Raw genomic sequence first — 23336 nt, 5'->3', positions numbered from 1 at the left:
TCCCCTTAAGCATCCTGCCTTTCACCCTAAAATTATGCCCCTTGTTATTGACACTTCAACTCAGGGGAATAATTGAACAATTGACAGCAAGCTCCTCCAAGTCATTAATATCACTACTGCCATGCTTCAGCATGTCTTCAAAGTGCTTTTGTGATCATTCCCTGAAATGTTGGCAATTTGAGTGTTTTGGTTATCCAGACAGTATTCAATCCATCATAGTTGATTTTGTAAGACTTTTTGTATGAATTCTTATGGAGTTGGCTTGAAAAGGAACACTGAACTTTGTTCAATGCATTGAATCCAGAGAAGGTGACAGTGGCATTGCAGATAGAATTTATAGAGTGCTGTTAAGTCACTGATGACTCAAGTCTCAGCAGTACAGGACTGTAGTAATGACAACTGTTCCCTGCACTAGGATTTCTGTTGCCTTAACAAGACTTTGCTGGCAAACACTCAGTCCTGTAATATGGGGCAGGCTGAGCTGATCTGGTGTTGGATCACCTTGTGTTGTTTTGAGACAGAGAGCGGCTGAGATGTGGGATATGCGAAACATATTCTAATCTCTCCATCAACACGTGGGAAATGGAATAATCAGCTGATCAGGCATCAGCTGATCTGCACTTTAGCAACATTTAAATTAAGCTCAGAGCAAGTCTCTTGTACACAGACTTGAAAGAAAGACAAAAGTAGCTTAAGAGCAACAACACTACAATCAGCTGTATATACTGGAGGTCAGTTTTGTCGAAGGTGGTCAGTTTTGGCATGGAGACGACGAGGTTAAAGGGTTTTCCATCCAGGTGGTATTTATTACTTACACAAATCTGTCCTGGTCCTCCCATGTCGATGCAACATCAAGGCAACACAACAACGCCTTTTCTTCCCCAGGAAGCTAAGGAAATTCAGCGGTCCATAAGGACCCTCACCAACGTTTACGGATGCATAGAAGTATTCTATCTGGCTGCATCACTGCTTCGTACAGAAACTGCTCTGCCCAGCACCATAAAGAGACTATAGAAAGTTGTGAACAGTCTATACCATCATGCAAGCCAACCTCCCATCCATGGACTCCATCTACACTTCTTATTCCAACATCTTCCGTCAGGCAAACTCTGCAGAAGCGTAAACACACACACTAACAGGTTCAAGAACAGATTCTTCTCTGCTATTAGACTGCTGAATTAACCTCTCGAAATTAAAATAATATACCCTTGCATACCTTGTTCTGTCTAAGCACCCTATGATCTGTATGCCCTTGTATATTATGTTCTGCCTCCACTGCATGCAAAACAAACTTTTCACTGCCCTCATCAGAAGGCAAACGCTTTATTTGTTTTTCACAGAATGTGGGCATCGCTGGCTAGGCATTGATCTTTGGTAAGATGAAAACCAATTTCAGGTCATTTGTAAACAGCATGGGGTGGCGGGTTTCACATAGACTTGTTTGATTGCGGTTCCAATTTTGAAGGTGTGTGTTTTATATCTCCCATTCAAGATAGCTGCAGTTATATAATGAAGCAATTGCAAGACACAGATCAAGTTTCTTGGATACCTAAAATGTTGGAAAACAATCCACAGAACTTTTCAGTTTATTAAAATAAATGCTTTAATCAGGTTGATGAAAGCAATGAAGAGTTTCTGGTGCTGTCTTGACATTTGCAAGACCATGTCACGAGTTCCTTTGGAAGGTTTAAAGGTACATGATGTCTCTGGAAGAGTTTCCGCAAGCACTTCTGTACAATGCATGTCAGGAGTTTCACTGCTATAGTTCAGAAGCAAATATCTTAATAGCCTCTCTTCTTGAGGATAGTTAAAACTGTCATATCCTCAAGTTGATGGTGGTGCTTTGAGGGCAGCAGGGGTGTGTGTGTGAGAGCTTTTTTGACTCCACATCCATAAGATGAGTGTATAGAATCCTGAAGTGAACAAAAGTGCAGCAGTTTTGAAGACATAGAACATAACAGCGCCGTACAGGCCCTTCAGCCCTCAATGTCGTGCTGACCTGTGAAACCAATCTGAAGCCCATCTGACCTCCACTATTCGATTTTCATCCATATATTTATCCAATGACCATTTAAACGCCCTTAAAGTTGGCAAATCTACTACTGACCTCAGCTGGTATACCAGTGAGGCCACAGGCTTTGAAGTTTTCCATTTAATTGACCGTTTGTTGCAATTCTCCCATCAATGGATTTAACTACAGGTTACTAAGGTTAACTGGAGAACATCAGCTGCCACCATGGATTCATGGTTGGCACAGTCATCCTTAAGAAGTGAGACACCACCATATGAGTGAAAGGGAATTTGTTCATTCGACTTTTGTCTGTAGATGTCCAATGGCTTCAATAATACTTCATAGGTCACAGAGGTCAGCATATTGCTGTATTTCTCTCCAGGTAGAACTTTGGTTGTCAGCCTTGAGCTATTGAAATGGGAGAAAGTGAGGCCTGGAGATGCTGGAGATCAGAGTCGAGAGTGTGGTGCTCGAAAAGCATGTAGGTCAAGCAGCATCCGAGGGCAGGAGAGTTGACGTTTCGGGCATCAGCCCTCTATCAGGAATGAGGCTTGTGAGGAGTCATGTGCCCCCTTGGCTCACAAGCCTCATTTCTGATGAAAGGCTTATGTCCAAAGCATTGTTTCTCCTGCTCCTCGGATGCTGCCTGACCTGCTGTGCTTTTCCAGCACCACACTCTTGACCTATTGAAATGCTGACTTCTTAACTTGAAACCTTGGGTTCTTCTGCCAAATAATGAAGGCTGCTCTAATTTGTTCCAAGAGGTCATACAAGTCCAATCTGATGATGACAATACTTAAACCAAATGTTACAAGCATACGAGTCTATTGCAACTGATTTTATTTGATCCCACAATTATGAAACCAAATTTAGATTAGATTAGATTCCCTATAGTATGGAAACAGGCCCTTCGGCCCAACAAGTCCATACCAACCCTCCACAGAGTAACCCATCCAGACCCATTCCCCATATTTACCCCTGACTCATGCATCTAACACTACAGCAATTTAGCATGGCCAATTCACCTGACCTGCACATCTTTGGATTGTGGGAGGAAACCGGAGCACCTGGAGGAAACCCACGCAGACACGGGGAGAATGTGCAAACTCCACATGGACAGTCGCCCGAGGCAGGAATCGAACCCGGGTCCCTGGCGCTGAGAGGCAGAAGTGCTAACCACTGAGCCACCGAGCCACACAAAGTGTGAAGATTTTCTAGATGCTGCAACAAGAATTTCTCTCTTTGGTTGGCTGCTGTTGTGACAATGACCAGGTTAATTGGTCATGCCAAATTGCACAGCGTTGGGTGCATTAGTTAGGAGTAAATATAGGGTGGGGAATGAGTCCGGGTGGGTTATTGTTTGGAGGGTTGGTGTGGACTTGTTGGGACAAATGATCTGTTTCCATTCTGATCTCTTGAACTTTTGCATCTTGGTGCTTTGACTGAACATGGTGATGATCTATCCCACATGGATCAATGATACAGACATGCCTAGGTCTTTGACTCGAACAATGACATAACTCAGGGCGTGCCAATGCTTTGATCTATGATACTTCCATTTGGTTTTATATTTGTCCTTTCGCATAGATGAGGTGCTTGTGTTAAAATGAGCCTTGCTGAGTACACTATGTCCCCTTTGTCCCCTCCCCAACCAAATGATGCCTCTCTAGACATCAGGTCCATGATCAACCCTGACACTGAAGTCCCCCAGAAGGATGAACAGTTCTTCTTTTTGGGCAAGCAATAACGAATTCATCAAGGTCAGAACAGAACATTTTGTATCAAGAGTCAAGGCATAAATGCCACTGACATTGACAATATTAAGTACGGCTGAAGTGTCATGAGCCTTTCATTGTACAATTGTGGAGTTTAGGCAGTGCATTCAACATCCTACTCTGGATAGCAAAACCAGATATAAATGCTGTTATAGTCTTCCTTTTCCAGTAGAAGGTGTAATCCCTGCTTGTTCCTTCAGCTACCCTTCTCCACAAAGGTGGACCTCACTAAGCATAGTGAAGTCAATCTCAGTCTTGATAGCTCATGTGAAAGGGTTGCAGTTCTTCTTTCTAGATAGTCACTCTTTAGGTTATTTTTGAGTGCTCTAACTGTCCAAGTTGCAAAATTTAAGGTTTCTTTTACAGGATCACAGAAATGTTATGAAGAAGGAAACTGCCATTGTGCTTGCACTGGCTCATTAAGTGAGGATCATTACCTATTGTCAATCTGCTACTTGTTCACCCAAAGTCTTGCACATTATTTTTTTCCAAATAATCATCCAATGGCCTCTGGAAAGACTCAAGTGAACCTGTTTCACAACACGTCCAGGCAGTGCAATCATAACATTACCATAGAGTGGAAAAGCTTCAGATCACTTTTGCACAACACTTTAAATGTATGCCGTCTTGATCTTTTTATGAGCAGAAACAATTTCTCCCTATGTACTCTATGCAGCCTGTTGATGATTTTGAAAACCTCCATCATATTTTAGCTTCGTCAGTTTTTTATCCAAGGAGAACAATCTCAACATCTTCAATCTATCCTCATCACTGAAGTTCTTGATCTCTGGAACAATTCTTGTAAAGCGCTTCTTCACTCTCTCCAATACAGTCCAAACCTTCCTATACTGTGGCACCCAGACAATACACCAGCAGAGGCCAAAAAAGTGTCTTATACAAGTTTAACATCACCTCCTTGTACACGATGCCCCTATTAAAAAAAGCTTTACTGTGTGCTTTACTTGCTACTCTACTTCCAATAATCTGTGCATATATATATATACACACCTAAGTTTCTCTGCCCTGCACCCCCTTGAGAATGCTTGTCTTTTGGTGCTCTTTTACCAAAACATATCATCTCTCACTTCACTGCATTTAGAACATTGAACTTTACAGTACTTTGATGTTGCGCTGACTTGTGACATTAATCGATGCCCATTTAACCTACACCAGTCCATTATTATCCATATGTATGTCCTGTTTAAATGCCCTTAACATCGGTATGTCTATTACTGTTGTAGGCAGACTGTTCCACACCCCTACTACTAAGTAAAGAAACTCTCCCTAATATCTGTCCTAAATCTATCAACCCTCAATTTAAAGCTATGTCCCCTTGTGGTAGCCTTCACCATCTGAACAGAAAGGCTGTCACTGTTCACCCTCTGATTATCTTCTACGTCTCGATTAAGTCACCTCTCAACCTTCTTCTCTCTAATGAAAACAGCCTCAGTTCCCTCAGCCTTTCCTCAAAAGACTTTCCTTCCATACCAGGCAACATCCTAGTAAATCTCCTCTGAACCCTTTCCAAAGCTTCCAGCTCCTTTCAATAATGCGGTGACCACAACTGTACGCAATACTCCAGGTGCGGCCTTATCAGTGTCACAATCAGCTGAAGCATAAAACTCAATCTGCCTACCAATAAATGCCACCAGACCATATGCCGTCTTAATAACCCTATCAATCTGGGTGGCAACTTTCAGGAATTTATGCACCTGGACACAGATCTCTCTGTTCATCTACACTGCCAAGAATTTTACCATTAGCCCAGTACTCTGCATTCCTATTACTTCTTCCGAAATGAATCACCTCACATCTTTCTGCATTAAATTCCATTTACCACTTCTCTGCTCAGCTCTGCATCTTATCTATGTCCCTCTGTAACCCACAACATCCTTTGGCACTATACACAACTCTGCCTACCTTAATGTCATCCGCAAGTTTACTAAGCCATCCTTCTATGCCCACATCTAGATCATTTATTAAAAATGACAAACAATAGTGGCCCCAAAACAGATCCTTGCAGCACACCACTGGTAACTGAGCTCCAGGATGAACATTTCCTATCAACTACCACCCTCTGCGCTTTTTGAGCTCGCCAATTTCTGATCCAAACCACTAAATCACCTTCAATTCCAAAACTCTGTACTTTGTGCAGTGGCCTACCGTGTGGAGCCTTATCAAACGCCTTAAATGCCTCATGAACTCCATACACACATCAACTGCCTTACCTTCATCCACCTGTTTTGTCACCTTCTCGAAGAACTCAATAAGGTTAGTTGGGCACAACCTAACCTTTACAAAACCGTGTTGACTATCCCTAATCAACTTATTCGTTTCCAGATGATTATAAATCCTAGCTCTTCTAACCTTTTCCAACACCTTACCCACAACCGAAGTAAGGCTCACTAGCCTATAATTACCAGGATTGTCCAGACTCCCCTTCTTAAATAAGGGAACAACATTTGCTAACCTCCAGTCTTCTAGCACTACTCCTGTCGACAACGATGACATAAAGATCAAAACTAAAGGCTCTGCAATCTCCTCCCGGGCTCCCAGAGAATCTGTGGATAAATCCCATCCAGCCCAGGAATCTTATCTATTTTCAGATCTTCCAAATTGCTGAAGCCTCCTCTTTGTCAATCTCAACCCCATCTAATCTAGTAGCCTGTATCTCTGTATTCTCATTAACATTGCCCTTTTGCAATGTGAATACTGATGAAAAGTATTCATTAAGCGCTTCCCCCATGTCCTCAGATTCCACACACAACTTTCCACTACTATCTTTGATTGGCCCTAATCTTACTCTAGTCATTCTTTTATTCCTGATATACCTATATAAGTCCTTAGGGATTTCCTTAATCTTACCCACCAACAACTTCTCATGTCCTCTCCTGGCTCTTCTCAGCCCTCTCTTTAGATCTTTTCTGGCTAACTTATAACTCTCAAGCCCCCTGTCTGATCCTTCACACCTCATCCTCACATAAGCCTCCTTCTTCCTCTTAACAAGAGCTTCAACTTCTTTAGTAAACTGTGGCTCCCTCCCTCGACAACTACCTCCTGGCCTGATAGATATATACTTATCAAGGACCCGCAGTAGCTGTTCCTTGAATGAGCTCCACATTTCAAGTGTGTCCATCCTCTGCAGTTTCTTTCCCCATCCTATGCATCCTAAATCTTGCCTAATCACATCATAATTGCATTATGCCCAGTTATACCTCTTTCCCTGTGGTATAACCTATCCCTGCCCAATGCTATTGTAAACTTAAACGAATTATGGTTATTATTGCCAAAGTGCTCACCTACTTCCAAATCTAACACCAGGCCGGGTTCATTCCCCAGTACCAAATCCAATGTGGCATTGCCCCTTGTTGGCCTGTCGACATACTGTAGAAAACCCTCATGCAAACTAAATAAACTCAGAAAACCCTCCTGCACACATTGAAAAAAAAACTGACCCATCTAAACTACTTAAACTATAGTACTGCCAGTCAATATTGGGATAAGTTAACGTTCCCCCATAACAACTACCATGTTACGTTCGCTCCTATCGGGAATCATCTTTGCTGTCCTTTCATCTACATCCCTGAAACAATTCTGAAGCCAAGAGAAAACTCCCAAAAAGGTGACCTCTGCTTTCCTGTTTCTAACTTCAGCCCAAACTACCTGAGTGGATGAGTCCTGAAATGTTATCTTAGCTGCTGAAATACTACCCTTGAGTAACAATGCCACACCCTGCCTCTTATACCATCTTCTCTGTTCTTGCTGAAACATCTAAATCCCGGAATCTGCAACAACCATTCCTGTTCCTCCTTTAGACATGTCTCTGAAATGGCCGCAATATCGAAATCCCAGGTACTAAACCATGCTGCAAGTTCACCCACCTTATTTCGGATGCTCCTGGTATTGAAGTACACACATTTCAAACCAACATCCTGATTGCCGGTGCCCTCTTGTGACCATGTAAACCTATCACTGACCTCACTGTCCTGAATCTGCTGTACAGTGGAAAGACAATTCAGGTTCCCATCCCCCTGCTGCATTAGTTGAAACCCCCCCATCCCCCGAAGAGCATTAGCAAATTTCCCAAGGATATTGGTACCCCTCTGGTTCAGGTGAAGACCATTCCATTTGTAGAGGTTCCACCTTCCCCAGAAAGAGCTCCAATTATCCAAGAATTCAAAACCCTCCCTCCTGCACTATCCCTGCAGCCATGTGTTTAGCTCCGCACTCTCCCTGTTCCTCACTTCACTAGCACGAGGCACGGGCAACAAACCAAAGATAACAACTGTTTGTTCTAGCTCTAAGCTTCCACCCTAGCTCTCTGAATTTCTGCCTTAGATCCCCACCTTTCTTTCACCTATGTCGCTGGTGCCAATGTGGACCACCACTTGAGGATGCTCCCCTTCCCCCTCCAGGATCCCAAAAACACAAGCAGAGACATCAAGAACCCTGGCACCTGGGAGGCAACACACCAATCGTGAGTCTCTCTCACAATTTAATGCCATCTACCATCTATTTGCCCACTCTACGAAGGAAAACCTATGGACTCTACATTGAAACTTATTTCACTTTTAAGCTTTCTGGAAAAGGCAAGTACAAGTATATGAAATTCAACTACTAACTTCAGATATGCAACATATCTTTAATTCAAGATGGTAACTGGTTAAATGCAAATTGGCAGATGGAAAGAAGCATTGGACTCAGTGACAGGTAATTTGAGCATGGGGTGATGAGTTTGAGGGTGGGCATTGAAGCAAAATTGAATCGGTGTTGGCAGTACAATAGGGATGCTTAAAAGCATGGAGTGGGCAGGCTCAGATTACAATTCTTCAACTTCACCCAGTTCGGAGTCTACGTGTTCCTCTATCAAAGCACTGGATTTCACTTGTCACTGCACAACACAAGTAGGAAATATTGAAATCAGCATCATTCTGATCAGCTAAAATACAGAATGTAAAGAAATTCAAATGCTTGCTTTTTCAACCATAGGGAAAACATCAACCCAATGGTAATAAAACAACTTCACAATTATTTTCTGAATTGATATAAATAACATTTTTTCCAAACGTTCACTGCAAATTGGTTAAGGTTACAGATGATTTAATACTGAGGAGCAGTAGTAGAAAATATAAAGAAGTTGGATAATATACGAGTGAAAAGAACAATAAGCAATTAAATGAATATGTATGCAAAATACTTGGATGGATAGGAATGGCATGAAGACCTGCGCTGACATCCGTGAATGCACAAAATGGCATGGAGACCTCGGCACAAGCACAGAATGAAGTGCTTGAAACGATCATTGCTGGAATCTCATTATTGTGAACAGAGGTAAGCATTCTTGAAAATACCATTCCGTAATTCCTCAGTAACGTTATAAGTAAATTGTACTGCCGGAACGCGCATTATCTGAGAACTACCTGTAATGGGAAACCCAAACATCATTCTAGATGGATGAATTAAGATTAGTTGAGTGATAGCCTTCATTTATAATTTTATCATGATCTGTGACAACATGCCACCTGCCACAGAATGTGCCAAAGACTCCACCACATTCATTCCTCTCATACAAATGCTAATTCTTCCATCAGAATCGTGGCAAAACTGGCACAGCAATGAATCTCACTACTCGCTCCTAAGTAGTCAACTGTACCACATGTTCAGCAAAATGTTTACATTCTGCATTCTCATTTATTAGCCAAATGATTCTTCTAGTCAATTGGTGTTTTCAAATACCTGTCAGCATTCTACATGCTAGTGTCATTCAGGTGCATACCCATGGGAGAGTCTATGCAGTTAGGATGAGTAACTCTCGTGAAGGGGCTTTTTGGACTTTACCAGTTATCTGCACAGTGTGACAGCAGGTCAAAGTTGTGCATGTGTCTGTCTGTACTGGTCAACCTTTACCTGCACTGAACTTCAAAATCTGACACCTTAAATTTTACTCGGACATGAGGGACATTTACCAACCTACATTTAAAACATTTTGTCAGCCTTGAATCTAAGAAAAAGACAGTGCACCCTTAAATAAGGCAAGCTTTAGGCAAGTCTGATAGAAGATTCCCTTACAGAAAATGAGCTACCCAAGAACAAAACAAGTAAACAGGGCTATACACAGCTACAGAGTTCCAGTATTAATTGTTAACTTTAAACAGACTTGGATTTCTTCCAAAACACAATGTGGAATAACCTCTAATTCAAAGACACCGCTGTTAAACAGTCTCCAGGCTACTGATCAAGATAAAATTGCAGACCAAGCAATTTTAACTCTGTCTAAGCAAATGAATTGTAGATTGTTCAAACATTCCGAAGGTCAATTTTCCTTCTGCTTCAAACAGACCACACAGAAGCAGGAGAAAAACCAGCACCCATGCCAAAGAAATCAAATGAATCAGACAGTTTGATGATTTTCTTTGTAACATTACACAACTGCCACTGACAGACTATGATTATGATGGAATTGAAAACATTACAGACGACAGCAAATACCATAGATACAGCTGCCGCAAATGAACAAATTCTGCAACACACACACCTTGTAATTTTTAAATTTAAAATGTCACTAGTAACGTCATGCCAATTTCAAGCAAACTAGTCAGCACAAGTGATCTAACAAAAGGATGCACACAGAGCTCCAATTAAATAGAACCAAGGAGAACAAAAAGAATTTACAGCCCAGGAACAGGCCCTTCGGCCCTCCAAGCCTGAGCTGATCCAAATCTACTGTCTAAACTTGTCGCCCACTTCCTAAGCATCTGTATCCCTCTCCTCCCCACCTACTCACTCATCTGTCCAGATGCATCTTAAATGAATCTACCGTGCCTACCTCTACCACCTCTGCTTGCATTCCGTTCCAAACGCCCACCACCCTCTGTGTAAAGTACTTGCCGCGTGTATCCCCCTTAAACTTTCCACCTCTCACCATTAAAGCGTGACCTCTCGTTATTGAATCCTTCACCCTGGGAAAAAGCTCGTCTCCATCCAACCTATCTATACCCTTCATAATTATGGAAACCTCAATCAGGTCCCCCCTCAATCTCCTTTTTTCTAATGAAAACAACCTAACCTACTCAACCTCTCTTCATAGCTAGCACCTTCCATACCAGGCAACAACCTCGTAAACCTTCTCTGCACCCTCTCCAAAGCGTCCACATCTTTTGGTAATGTGGCGACCAGAACTGTACACAGTATTCTAAATGCGGCCAGAACCAGTGTCTTGTATAATTTTAACATGACCTGCCAGCTCTTATATTCAATACCCCATCCAATGAAGGCAAGCATACTATACGCCTTCTTGACCACTTTATCCACCTGTGCATAGGTGGATAGGTGGATAAATAGATCCAATATTACCAATCCTATTTCCAACAAGCATACAATTTGCATCTAATTAATAAGTTTCAGCTTTGGAAACAATTAAATTTTCACTGCTTGAGAAAGAGGTGAAGTAAGGAAGAAAGAAAGAGACAGGGAGAAAAAGAGGAGGCAATGGAGAGAAAGAGAGTTTGTGTTGATAAGATGAAGTAAAACATGTTATAACAAATTTCAACAAATGTGAAAAAATTTATATCAAAGTGTATTATACCCAGCAATTGATTCACTCACTGCGGTGAGCTGTGCGAATGGACTTCAAATAAATCATTTAAAGGTAACATAAGAAAAAGTAAAAGAAAATTCTATGTTTTTGTTCAGAAAATAGATGTTTAATGAGTCTTCTTACCTTTCTTTCCAGGTAAGATGCTATCAAACCAAAGTTTTTTGGGTGTTGAACAAACCTATTGAAAACAGAAGTCTTTGATCAGTAACACAATCACCTGAAAGGTAAAAGTGCAATGAAAACTCAATTGCTCATCTCCTATGTCAGTGTCTGGCAGAAAGATCAGTAAGTTATTCATTAACTTACAGTTGTCATTATATTGCACCAACAAGGAAAGTACATAAACCATTTTAATCCCTCTGTCGCAACCCACCACTAGTGTCAAAGTCAAAACATTAAAAGTGATGGCACAGCCAGTTCTGGCAACATATTTACAAGTGAACCATAAGAATTGTTTAAGGTCAGTGCTGAACTAATTTCATGCCACAACTTCAATGTCATCAAAAGCTCCCATGTTGCAAATGTTCTACTTTTTAAAGACATTAGTTTTGAGTGGTTATCAGACTATAATTACTTCTCTTTGAAGATCTCCTTCTCATGCTCAGACCAGACGTTTATGAACTGCCGTTCCTTGTATACTCTCATGGGATCATCCATTACTCCATTCATGTTCAAGAATTTCACTCTTCGCTGCTCTGTGTCGTACATCATCGGAGGAATCACAGAAAGTTGCCTCATCTGCTTCTCATTATTCTGCAATAAATCATCCAATGGATTTTATTGACCAGATACCCTTGTAGTTTGACATTCAGATGTTTTGTTACCTATTTGCAAGGGTCTTGTGGTGCAATGGTAGTGCCCCTACCTCTGGCTTAGAAGGTCCCAGATAAGAATATCTGAATAGATTAATTATAAATAACCAAAATGTTCAATATCCACTAAACAAAAACAAAGAACAAAAGAATGTTGTGGTGCTGTTCGCCGAGCTGGAAGTTTTTGTTGCAAACGTTTCATCCCCTGGCTAGGCGACATCATCAGTGCTTGGGAGCCTCCTGCGAAGCGCTTCTTTGATGTTTCCTCCGGTGTTTATAGTGGTCTGTCCCTGCCGCTTCCGGTTGTCAGTTTCAGCTGTCCGCTGTAGTGGTTGGTATATTGGGTCCAGGTCGATGTGTTTGTTGATGGAGTTTGTGGATGAATGCCATGCCTCTAGGAATTCCCTGGCTGTTCTCTGTCTGGCTTGCCCTATGATAGTAGTGTTGTCCCAGTCGAATTCATGTTGCTTGTTGTCTGCGTGTGTGGCTACTAAGGATAGCTGGTCGTGTCGTTTCGTGGCTAGTTGATTATGCGGATTGTTAGCTGTCTTCCTGTTTGTCCGATATAGTGTTTTGTGCAGTCCTTGCATGGTATTTTGTACACTACTATTTTGTAGTGTACAAAATACCATGCAAGGACTGCACAAAACACTATATAGGACAAACAGGAAGACAGCTAACAATCCGCATACATGAACATCAACTAGCCACGAAACGACACAACCAGCTATCCGAAGTAGCCACACGCGCAGACAATAAGCAACATGAATTCGACTGGGACAACACTACTATCATAGGGCAAGCCAGACAGACAACAGCCAGGGAATTCCTAGAGGCATGGCATTCATCCACAAACTCCATCAACAAACACATCGACCTGGACCCAATATACCAACCACTACAGCGGACAGCTGAAACTGACAACCGGAAGCGGCAGGGACAGACCACTATAAACACCGGAGGAAACATCAAAGAAGTGCTTCGCAGGAGGCTCCCAAGCACTGATGATGTCGCCTAGCCAGGGGACGAAACGTTTGCAACAAAAACTTCCAGCTCGGCGAACAGAACCACAACAACGAGCACCCGAGCTACAAATCTTCGCACAAACTTTGAACAAAAGAATTGCAAACACAAAAAAAATCCCAAGTGCTGGAGAAATTCAGGAGGTTTGGCAGCATCTGTGGAGAGAGAAACAAGAGTTGAGATTTCCAGTCCAGTCGCTGTTCCTTTGAATGGCCATTTGACTTAAAACTAATTCTGTTTCTCTCACTACAGAGGTTGCAAGGCCTCCTGAGTTTTTCCAGCACTTTCTGTTTTTGCATTCAATATCCTTTCCTGATCTTCAATTGATTTTTTTCCTTAACAATTAAGCCACAAAAAGCATCTAGCTACTGCAGGCTTGTAATCCTTGGTAGCTTATGGTCTACCACCAGTGAACAGGGAATAACACAACCTGAGAAAAATAACAACTCAATTACTGATTAACAGCAGCAGCTATTAAGGGTTCACTATAATTGCAAAAAGCTTAATGGAGAGATGAAGTGCTCCTCCAGAAGTTTCACTGAAAGAGGACTAGAGGGAGTTAGTGTGAGACCAAGGAGAAAAATTAAAACGATAGTGACTGGAAGCTCAGGGTCATGAACAGCTGATCTTCCCAAAACATTATGAGTAAAGAATACAGCATACTAAACTGGAAAAAAGTACATGTAAAATACTGCTTCACCTGGAAACAATATTTGGGGTTTTGCACAATGCAGTCAGAGGAAGTATAGTGGCAGATGTTGCATCTCTTGCACTTGCAGGATAACAGGAGGGAGCATTGGAAATTACCAAAATGTGGGCCAGGGTGCTACATAAGGAGGAGACCTGGCAGAATACTGAAAGTGTAGGGCAGGGAAAGATTTGGCAGTAACGTCAGGCTGGAGGTGGCAGAAATGGAGCTGGATGATCGATTTAAAGCAGAGGAATTCCTCTATCATACATATTAATATTCCTTCCCATGACACCTTTCAACAAAATTGCAGGAGATGGAACAGTTGCCCCTTTTACCTTTCTTCTCACCAAAGCATCCCAAGCGATTTACTTGCACTGCTTTAAAAATTACTATACTGTATTCGTTGCTCACAGTGTGCTCTCTTCTCACTGGGGTTTAGTTCACTACAGTGACTCAAAGTTTCCAATCGATTGCCATCTTAAATCTTGATGTAGAGGAGCTGGCGGTGGACTGGGTGGACAAAGTCAAAAATCACACAACACCAGGTTATAGTCTAACAGGTTTACTTGGGAGGACTAGCTTTCAGAGAGCATGCACACACACTGTCAAGGCTTATACTCCATCTCTCTCTCACTCACACACACACTACCAAGCGTGCACACAAACACACACTTTCATGCGCACTTAGACACGCGCATGCACACTTTCTCTCTCTCTCTCATGCACTTGTGCACACATATAAACCTATAGGGTGCATTTGCAGAATTGTACTCACAGATGAATTCTCTTTGCCCAAAAAGTGCACAATCTGCAGGTAGCCAATCGATGTAATATTTTATGAATTCCTACTTTGGAAATAGAACAAGTCTGACTCAAAATTGGGATAGACAGACAGAGTCAAACCTCACACCCTTAATGCACTGTCTGAGCTGAGATGTCAGCTTTTTTTAAAAATAAAACCTTAAGTTATCTCAAGAATGTGACTTAAAAGCAACTCTGGAATTTACGTATTAAGGAACCGAAACCTGCAACCCATTCTAAAAGATGAAAGATTTAACAGCAGTCTAGGTTTGTTCAGTATATCCCTTCCTATTGGAAGGATGTTGTGAAACTTGAAAGGTTTAAAAAAATTTACAAGATGTTGCCAGGGTTGGAGGACTTGAGCTATAAGGAGAGGCTGAACAGGATGGGGCTGTTTTCCCTGAAGCGTAGGAGGCTGAGGGGTGACCTCATAGAGGTTTATAAATCGTGAGGGGCATGGATAGGATAAATAGACAAAGTCTTTTCCCTGGGGTGGAGGAGTCCAGAACTAGAGGGCATAGGTTTAGGGTGAAAGGGGAAAGATATAAAAGAGATCTAAGAGGCAGCTTTTTCACACAGAGGGTGGTGCGTGTATGGAATGAGCTGCCAGAGGAAGTGGTGGAGGCTGGTACAATTTCAACATTTAAAAGGCATTTGGATGGGTATATGAATAGGAAGGGTTTGGAGGGATATGGGCCGGGTGCTGGCAGGTGGGACTAGATTAGGTTGGGATATCTGGTCGGCATGGACGAGTTGGACTGAAGGGTCTGTTTCCATGCTGTACGTCTCTATGACCCTATATCATTTCAGTTGCATGACACTGTAATCTTTTGATACAAATTCAGTCTAACGATCCTGCTCCACAGTTACCTGATGAAGGAGCAAAACTCCAAAAGCTAGTGCTTCCAAATAAACCTGTTGGACTATAACTTGGTATTGTGTGATTTTTAATCTTAAATCTCCACCTTGCTCTCACAGAGAGCTCTGCAACTTCAGCTTCCTGTCGTGCTCCAGTGAGGTTCATTGCAGGCTTGTGTAATAGCACCTCATCTTTCAGTTAGAAACTTTACAGCCTTTGATTATGACATCAAATTTAACAATTTCAGAGCATGATCTTTGCCCCCTTTCACAGACCTTTTGTTCTTTTTACAGCCTTCCCATTTTCACCTATTTAAAATACATTACAAGATGATGCTTCTCTATTAATGGGTGAAATCGTGACAGAAACCCAAACTGTCTACATTAACGGATGAAATTGACTCAAAGGAACACCTGACCTCCTGTTCAGAAAGTCCATCGATAATTTCTGAAATCTCATGCTCGCTCCTCGCTATAGTTGCTGGAAGCCCAGCTCCCCTCTGTCCCACTCTGAAAAGACAAAGCAATTGCATATTTTACCAAAAATATTTTAAACTGTGATGAACAACACATTACATGTCACAGCCGTGTTGAGATTGGTTGTACATTTGTAACGAAAAGCTAATATTTTCTTCATTAGTCTATTCTGAAATCACAGTATGCACTTTAAGGAATCTTTCTTGGAGATTATGTAACAGGGAGAATTCAGATGACCTCTGTTGTTTTGAAGCTACTTAATCAATGAATGAACAGTGACGATTTGATGCATTACTTGGTCTACAGCACTCTTTGACATTATGAGCTGGATCTTCTATCCATTGACCAGAAATGGACGAGAATCTCAAGCTAAATCACCAACTGATTCAACGGTCTGATGCAATGAAACAGGTTTGAGAACCAGAGGTTCTTTGAGCCACAATTGACTCAAATTTGGAGGTTAGAGATTAGTCTACAATCTGGGAGAAGGTTGTCTCTGTTGAGAAAACAAATCTGTACTTTTTAATGACATAGCGTGGGGAAAAAGCAGTCATTCAGCCATAGTATCTTGCACCACACGACTCACGACTCGCTGAGTAAAGAACCTACCCCTAACATCTGTCCTATACCTACCCCCCCTTAATTTAAAGCTATGCCCCCTTGTAATAGCTGACTCCATACGTGGAAAAAGATTCTCACTGTCGACCCTATCTAAACCCCTAATCATCTTGGTGGGCGGCACGGTGGCACAGTGGTTAGCACTGCTGCCTCACAGCGCCTGAGACCCGGGTTCAATTCCCGCCTCAGGCGACTGACTGTGTGGAGTTTGCACGTTCTCCCCGTGTCTGTGTGGGTTTCCTCCGGGTGCTCCGGTTTCCTCCCACAGTCCAAAAAGATGTGCAGGGTCAGGTGAATTGGCCATGCTAAATTGCCCGTAGTGTTAGGTAAGGGGTAAATGTAGGGGTATGGGTGGGTTTCGCTTCGGCGGGTCGGTGTGGACTTGTTGGGCCGAAGGGCCTGTTTCTACACTGTAATGTAATGTAATGTAATCTTGTACCCCTCTTTCAAGTCACCCCTAAACCTTCTTTTCTCCAATGAAAACAACCCCAAGTGCCTCAGCCTTTCCTCATACATCTTCCTACCATACCAGGCAACATCCTGGTAAACCTCCTCTGCACCCGTTCCAGTGCCTCCACATCCTTCCTATAGTATGGCGACCAAAACTGCACACAATACTCCAGATGCGGCCGCACCAGAGTCTTATACAACTGCAACATGACCTCAGTACTCCGGATCTCAATTCCTCTACCAATAAAAGCCAGTACGCCATATGCCTTCTTCACCGCACTATTTACCTGGGTGGCAACTTTCAAAGATCTGTGTACATGGACACTAAGATCCCTCTGCTCATCCACACTACCAAGTATCCGACCATTAGCCCAGTACCCAATCTTTTTGTTACTCTTACCAAAGTGAATCACCTCACACTTAGCTACATTGAACTCCATTTGCCACCTTCTGCCAAGTTCTGCAGCTTATCTATATCCCGCTGTAACCTGCCACATCCTTCCTCATTGTCAACAACTCCTCCGACTTTCGTATCATCTGCAAACTTGCTCACCCAACCTTCTAGCCCCTCCTCCAGGTCATTTATAAAAATGACAAACAGCAATGGTCCCAAAACAGATCCTTGCGGAACACCGCTAGTGACGGCACTCCACGATGAACCTTTGCCATCAACTACTACCCTCTGTCTTCTTCCAGCCAGCCAACTCCTAATCCAAACCTCCAACTCACCCTCAATGCCATACCTCCGTATTTTTTGCAGTAGTCTACCATGGGGAACCTTATTAAACGCCTTACTAAAATCCATATACACCACATCTACCGCTTTCCCCTCGTCCACCTCCTTAGTCACCTTCTCAAAGAATTCAATAAGGTTTGTGAGGCACGACCTGCCCTTCACAAAACCATGCTGACTATCCTTGATCACATTATTATATCCAGATGTTCATAAATCCTATCCCTTACAATTCTCTCTAAGATTTTGCCCACAACAGAAGTGAGACTCAGCGGCCTATAGTTATTAGGGTTATCCCTACTCCCCTTCTCGAACAAGGGAACCACATTTGCTAGCCTCCAATCTTCTGGCACTACTCCTGTAGACAACGAGGACATAAAAATCAAGGCCAATGGCTCTGCAATCTCCTCCCTTGCTTCCCAGAGAATCCTAGGATAGATGCCATCAGGCCCAGGGGACTTCTCTATTTTCACCCTTTCCAGAATTTCCAACACCTCTTCTCTACATACCTCAAAGCCATCCATTCTACTTAATTGTGACTCAGTATTCACATTGACAACAATGTCCTGTTCCTGATTGAATACTGACGAAAAGTATTCATTCAGTGTCTCCCCAATCTCTTCAGCCTCCACACGCAACTTCCCACTACTATCCTTGACTGGACCTATTCCTACCCTAGTCATTCTTTTATTCCTGACATACCTATAGAAAGCCTTAGGGTTTTCCCTAATCCTACCAACTAAGGACCTTTCATGTCCCCTCCTTGCTGCTCTTAGCTCTCTCTTCAGATCCTTCCTAGCTACCTTATAACTCTCAATCGCCCCAACTGAACCTTCAAGCCTCATCTTTACATAGGCCGCCCTCTTCCATTTAACAAGGGATTCCAATTCCTTATTAAACCACGGCTCCCTCACACGACCCTTTCCTACCTGCCTGACGGGTACATACTTATCAAGGATACTCAATAGTTGCTCCTTGAACAAGCTCCACATATCAATTACGCCCTTGCCTTGAAGCTTACTTTTCCAAGCCACACATCCTAAGTCATGCCTCACCGCATCATAACTTCCCTGCCCCCAGCTATAACTCTTGCCCTGTAGTGCACACTTATCCCTCTCCATCACTAGAGTGAAAGTCACCGAATTGTGGTCACTGTCCCCAAAGTGCTCACCTACCTCTAATTCTAACACCTGGCCTGGTTCATTACCCAGAACCAAATCCAGTATGACCTCACCTCTTGTTGGCCTATCTACATATTGTGTCAGGAAACCCTCCTGCACACATTGGACAAACACTGACCCATCTAACGAACTTGAGCTATAGCTTTCCCAATCAATATCAGGAAAGTTAAAGTCCCCCATAACAACCACTTTTTCATATCATACTACATCTGCCACATTTTTGTGCACTCATTAACAAACCTCATCTCTTTCCCAATGCTCTACCTTGATAAATTTCCTTCCTGCCTATCTTGGCGTCATTGGCAAATGTAGATATGATACATTCAGCCCTTGCAATCACATCATTGATATGGTTTGTAAATAGTTCAAGCCCTAACACTAATCCCTGCAACACATCATTAGTTATAGCCTGACAACTAAAACAGATATTTATCTCTATCTGCTTCCTGTTTGCTAACTAATTCTTTACGCATGTGTATGTGTCAAACTCAGACACGCTCGACAGGACGAGCAATAGCTTTAGTTACAATTTTTCTATTTTAAATATTGGTAGAACTCATGTTTTTACATTTTAGTTTTTTTTTCTCAAACTCTACGTTCATGACCTTAGCCAACTTTTGCTGATCTTAAAATTGGACAAATCTTCTAATCTACCACTAATCTTTGCAGATTTGTACAGCGCGTCTTTCAATCCGATACCACTTAATCTTGTTGAACTGTGGATAATGCATTCTTCTCAAATTGAGATGAATTTTTGCCAAGAATTTACAGATCTCCTTAAAACTCTGCCATTGCATCACTACTATTATACCTTTTAAACCAGTTTCACTGTTTACATAACTAGTTATGCCTTCGTACCTTTATAATTGCCTTCATTCAGATTTAAACATGATTCTGACACCCATATTTGACCCCTTCAAACTCAATGCAAAGTTGTATCATGTTATGATTGTTGTCACTTGGATGTTACTTTACAATAGATTTATTGATGAATCTTGTTCCATTCTTCATTATAATGCCCTGAATAACTTGCTCATCAGCTGACTCTAAAACACACCACTCTAAGAAAATGCCCAGTACACACTGCACACTCATTTTCTCAGCTAGATTTGCCAATCTGAACCACACAGCCTACATGTGCAGCGAAATAAACCATGATTAATGTGCACTTTTCTTACATGGCTCATTATTTCTTCTCTGTCTTTAACATAATGCACAGCACCCAAAGAGCAGCGAAATCGACGTTTCGGGCAAAAGCCCTTCATCAGGAATAAAAGCAGAGAGCCTGAAGCGTGGAGAGATAAGCTAGAGGAGGGTGGGGGTGGGGAGAAAGTAGCATAGAGTACAATAGGTGAGTGGGGGAGGGGATGAAGGTGATAGGTCAGGGAGGAGAGGGTGGAGTGGATAGGTGGAAAAGGATAGGCAGGTAGGACAAGTCATGGGAACAGTGCTGAGCTGGACGTTTGGAACTAGGGTGAGGTGGGAAAGGGGAAATGAGGAAACTGTTGAAGTCCACATTGATGCCCTGGGGTTGAAGTGTTCCGAGGCGGAAGATGAGGCGTTCTTCCTCCAGGCGTCTGGTGGTGAGGGAGCGGCAGTGAAGGAGGCCCACTAATCCAGAATCTGGTTTCCAGCATCTGCAGTCATTGTTTTTACCCCATAATGCATAGCACATCAGGGCACTTTGACAGCTGTGAACCACCGCTGGCAATGGACGGTAAGCATACACACGAAATCATATCTGACACCATCATCATTCCTGAATATGTCCTGTCCCAACCTGTAGGACAGACCCAGCAGATATGGCAGCACAGTGGTAGACAGTTGGGAGGAAGCTGCCCTTAGGAGTCCTTAACTATGATTCCAAACTCCACAAAGTCTCAGATTCAAGTTAAGCATGGGCAAGAAAACTTCCTCCTGATTATCACTTACTATTTTCCCTCAGCTGATGAATCTGTACTCCTCCACATTGAACAAACATGAAATGAAGAACTGAGGGTGCCAAGGGTGCATAATATACTGTGGCTGGGGAATTTCCATGTCCACCAGCAGCAGCAGCTCCGCAGCAATGCTAGGTCTGCGGAAATTGGTGAGGAAATCAACAAGAGGCAAAAACATACTCTATCTCATTCGTATCAATTTGCTAGCTGCAAATGCATCTGTCCATGACAGTACCAGTAAGAGTGCTCAGCATACAGTCCCTGTGGAGATGAAGTCTTGCCTTCACATTGAGAATACTTTGCATTGTGATGTGTGGCACTATCACCGTGCTAATGGGACAGACTTTGAACAAATCTCTCAACACAAGGCTGGGTATCCATGTGGCGAGCAATAGCAGCATTATATTCCAGCAAAAGGCGAAAACATTTACAGCAATCTTCAGCAAGAAGTGCCAAGTTGATGATCTATTTCAGTCTCCTCCAATGGTTCCCAGCGTGACAGTCATCAGTCAATTCGATTCATTCAACATGATATCAAGAAAAAAGATGTAAGCACTGGATCCTGCAAAGACAATGGGCCCTGACCAATATTCCTGCAATAATACTGAAGATTTGTGCTCCAGAATTGCTCCCCTTGCCTAGACATTCTAGTATTGTTACAACACTGGGATCTACCAGACAATGTGGAAAATTGCCCAGGTATGTCCTATATACAAAAAAAGGACAAATCCAACCCCCCCACCAATTACCACCCCATCAGCGGTAGAGTGATGGAAGGTGTCATTAATAGTGCTATCAAGCAGCACCTGCTCAGCAATAACGTGTTCAATGACACGAAGAGCGAGTGACAGCCCTTGACATCGAGGATGCATTCAATCGACTGTGACATCAAGTAGCACTAGCAAAACTGGAATCAATGGGTATTGGGGAGCAATTCGCCATTGGTTGGAGTCATACCTAGCATATAGGGAGATTGTTGTGATTAGTGGAGGTCAGTTATCTCAGTTCCAAGACATCCCTGCAGAAGTTCCTCAGTGTCGTGTCCTAGGCCCAATCATCTACAGTTGTTCCATCAATGACCTTTCCTCCACCATAAGGTCAGAAGTGGGGACATTCGCCAATGATTGCAAATTTTCAGTTACTCCTCAGAAACTGAAGCAGTCCATGAACAAATGCAACAAGATCTGGACAATATCCAGGTTTGAGCTGATAAGTGACAAGTTGCATTCACGTCACACAAGTGCTAGGCAATAACCATCTCCAATTAGAGTCAATCTAATCATTATCCCTTGACATTTTGTGTCATACTGTCACTGAAACCCCACTATCAACATTCTTGGGGTTACCATTGACCAGAAACTCAACTCATCACCTAAACGGTGCTTAAAAGAGGCCAAAGGAATCCTGCAGTGAGTAACTCACCTCCTGACTCCCCAAAGCCTGTCCACATCTACAGCATGATGGAATACTCCCTACTAGCATCAAGGTGTAAAGACAACAATCTCTCCATCAATGTCAGCAAAACAGTCATTGACTCCAGGACTGTCAGCATCAATGGTGATGAGGTGGAGATGGTCGACAGCATCAAGTTCCCAGGAATGATGATCACCAGCAATATGCCCTAGTCCACCCACATTGACACATAAGTCAAGCAAGCACACGAACATCTCTACTTCTGCAGGAGATGAAGAAATTCAGCATGTCCACAAAGATTGTTACCGATTGTTGTAGATGCACCATAAAAACCATCCTATCCAGACATATTAGTGTGGTATGGCAATTGCTCCTTCCAAGGCTGCCTGAAACTACAGAGTCATGAACACTGCCCAGTCCATCACACAAACCTCCAATGACTCCATCTATACTTCTCGCTGCCTTGGGAAAGCAACCAACATAATCAAAGACTCCTCCTACCCGTTATGCTCTCTTCCATTGGGCAGAAGATAGAAAAGTTTGAATACATGTATGAACAGATTCAACAACAGTTACTTCCTTGCTTTTATCAGATTTATGAACAGACCTCTCATATATTAGTTAGTAGCAGCAGTGTGAACGATTTACAAGATGCACTGCAGAAATTCAAAGAACTTAGCACCTTCCAAACCCACAATCACCTGCAAGTTTCCCTCCAAGCCAATCACCATCCTGACTTGGAAATGTATTCCTGTTCCTTCACCATCAGTGGATCAAAATCCTGGAAGTCCCTTCCTAAAGGCATTATGGGTCAACCGACAGAACATGGAATGCAGCAGTTCAAGGCACCAGTTTACCACCATCTTCTCAAGGGCAACAAGGGACAGACAATGAAATGCTGGCCAGACAGCAACGTCGATGTCCCATGAGTGAATATGAAAAAGGTTCTACTTTCC

The 23336-nt window shown here is 42.6% G+C and overlaps 1 protein-coding gene across 15 annotated transcripts in view; it reads right to left on the bottom strand.

The window, feature by feature from the left end:
• The window catches only part of ncor1 (nuclear receptor corepressor 1), a 411320-nt gene that overhangs the window by 234715 nt on the left and 153269 nt on the right, over positions 1-23336 (bottom strand). For all 15 annotated transcript variants that reach the window (XM_087977100.1, XM_087977101.1, XM_087977099.1 and 12 more), the window contains 3 exons: positions 15988-16078; positions 11958-12136; positions 11507-11561 (listed from right to left, as the gene is read on the bottom strand). In XM_087977100.1, coding sequence (XP_087833226.1) covers positions 11507-11561; positions 11958-12136; positions 15988-16078 — 325 coding nt within the window. The remainder of the gene's footprint in view (positions 1-11506; positions 11562-11957; positions 12137-15987; positions 16079-23336) is intronic.

This window comes from Chiloscyllium plagiosum, unplaced genomic scaffold, assembly GCF_037043375.1.
Source record: "Chiloscyllium plagiosum isolate Xiang-an unplaced genomic scaffold, Cpla_swu_hap1 HiC_scaffold_31, whole genome shotgun sequence".
In the NCBI taxonomy this organism is placed as follows: domain Eukaryota; kingdom Metazoa; phylum Chordata; class Chondrichthyes; order Orectolobiformes; family Hemiscylliidae; genus Chiloscyllium; species Chiloscyllium plagiosum.
Note: the sequence above shows the minus strand (reverse complement) of the source record. Positions and strands in the feature narration are given on the sequence as shown.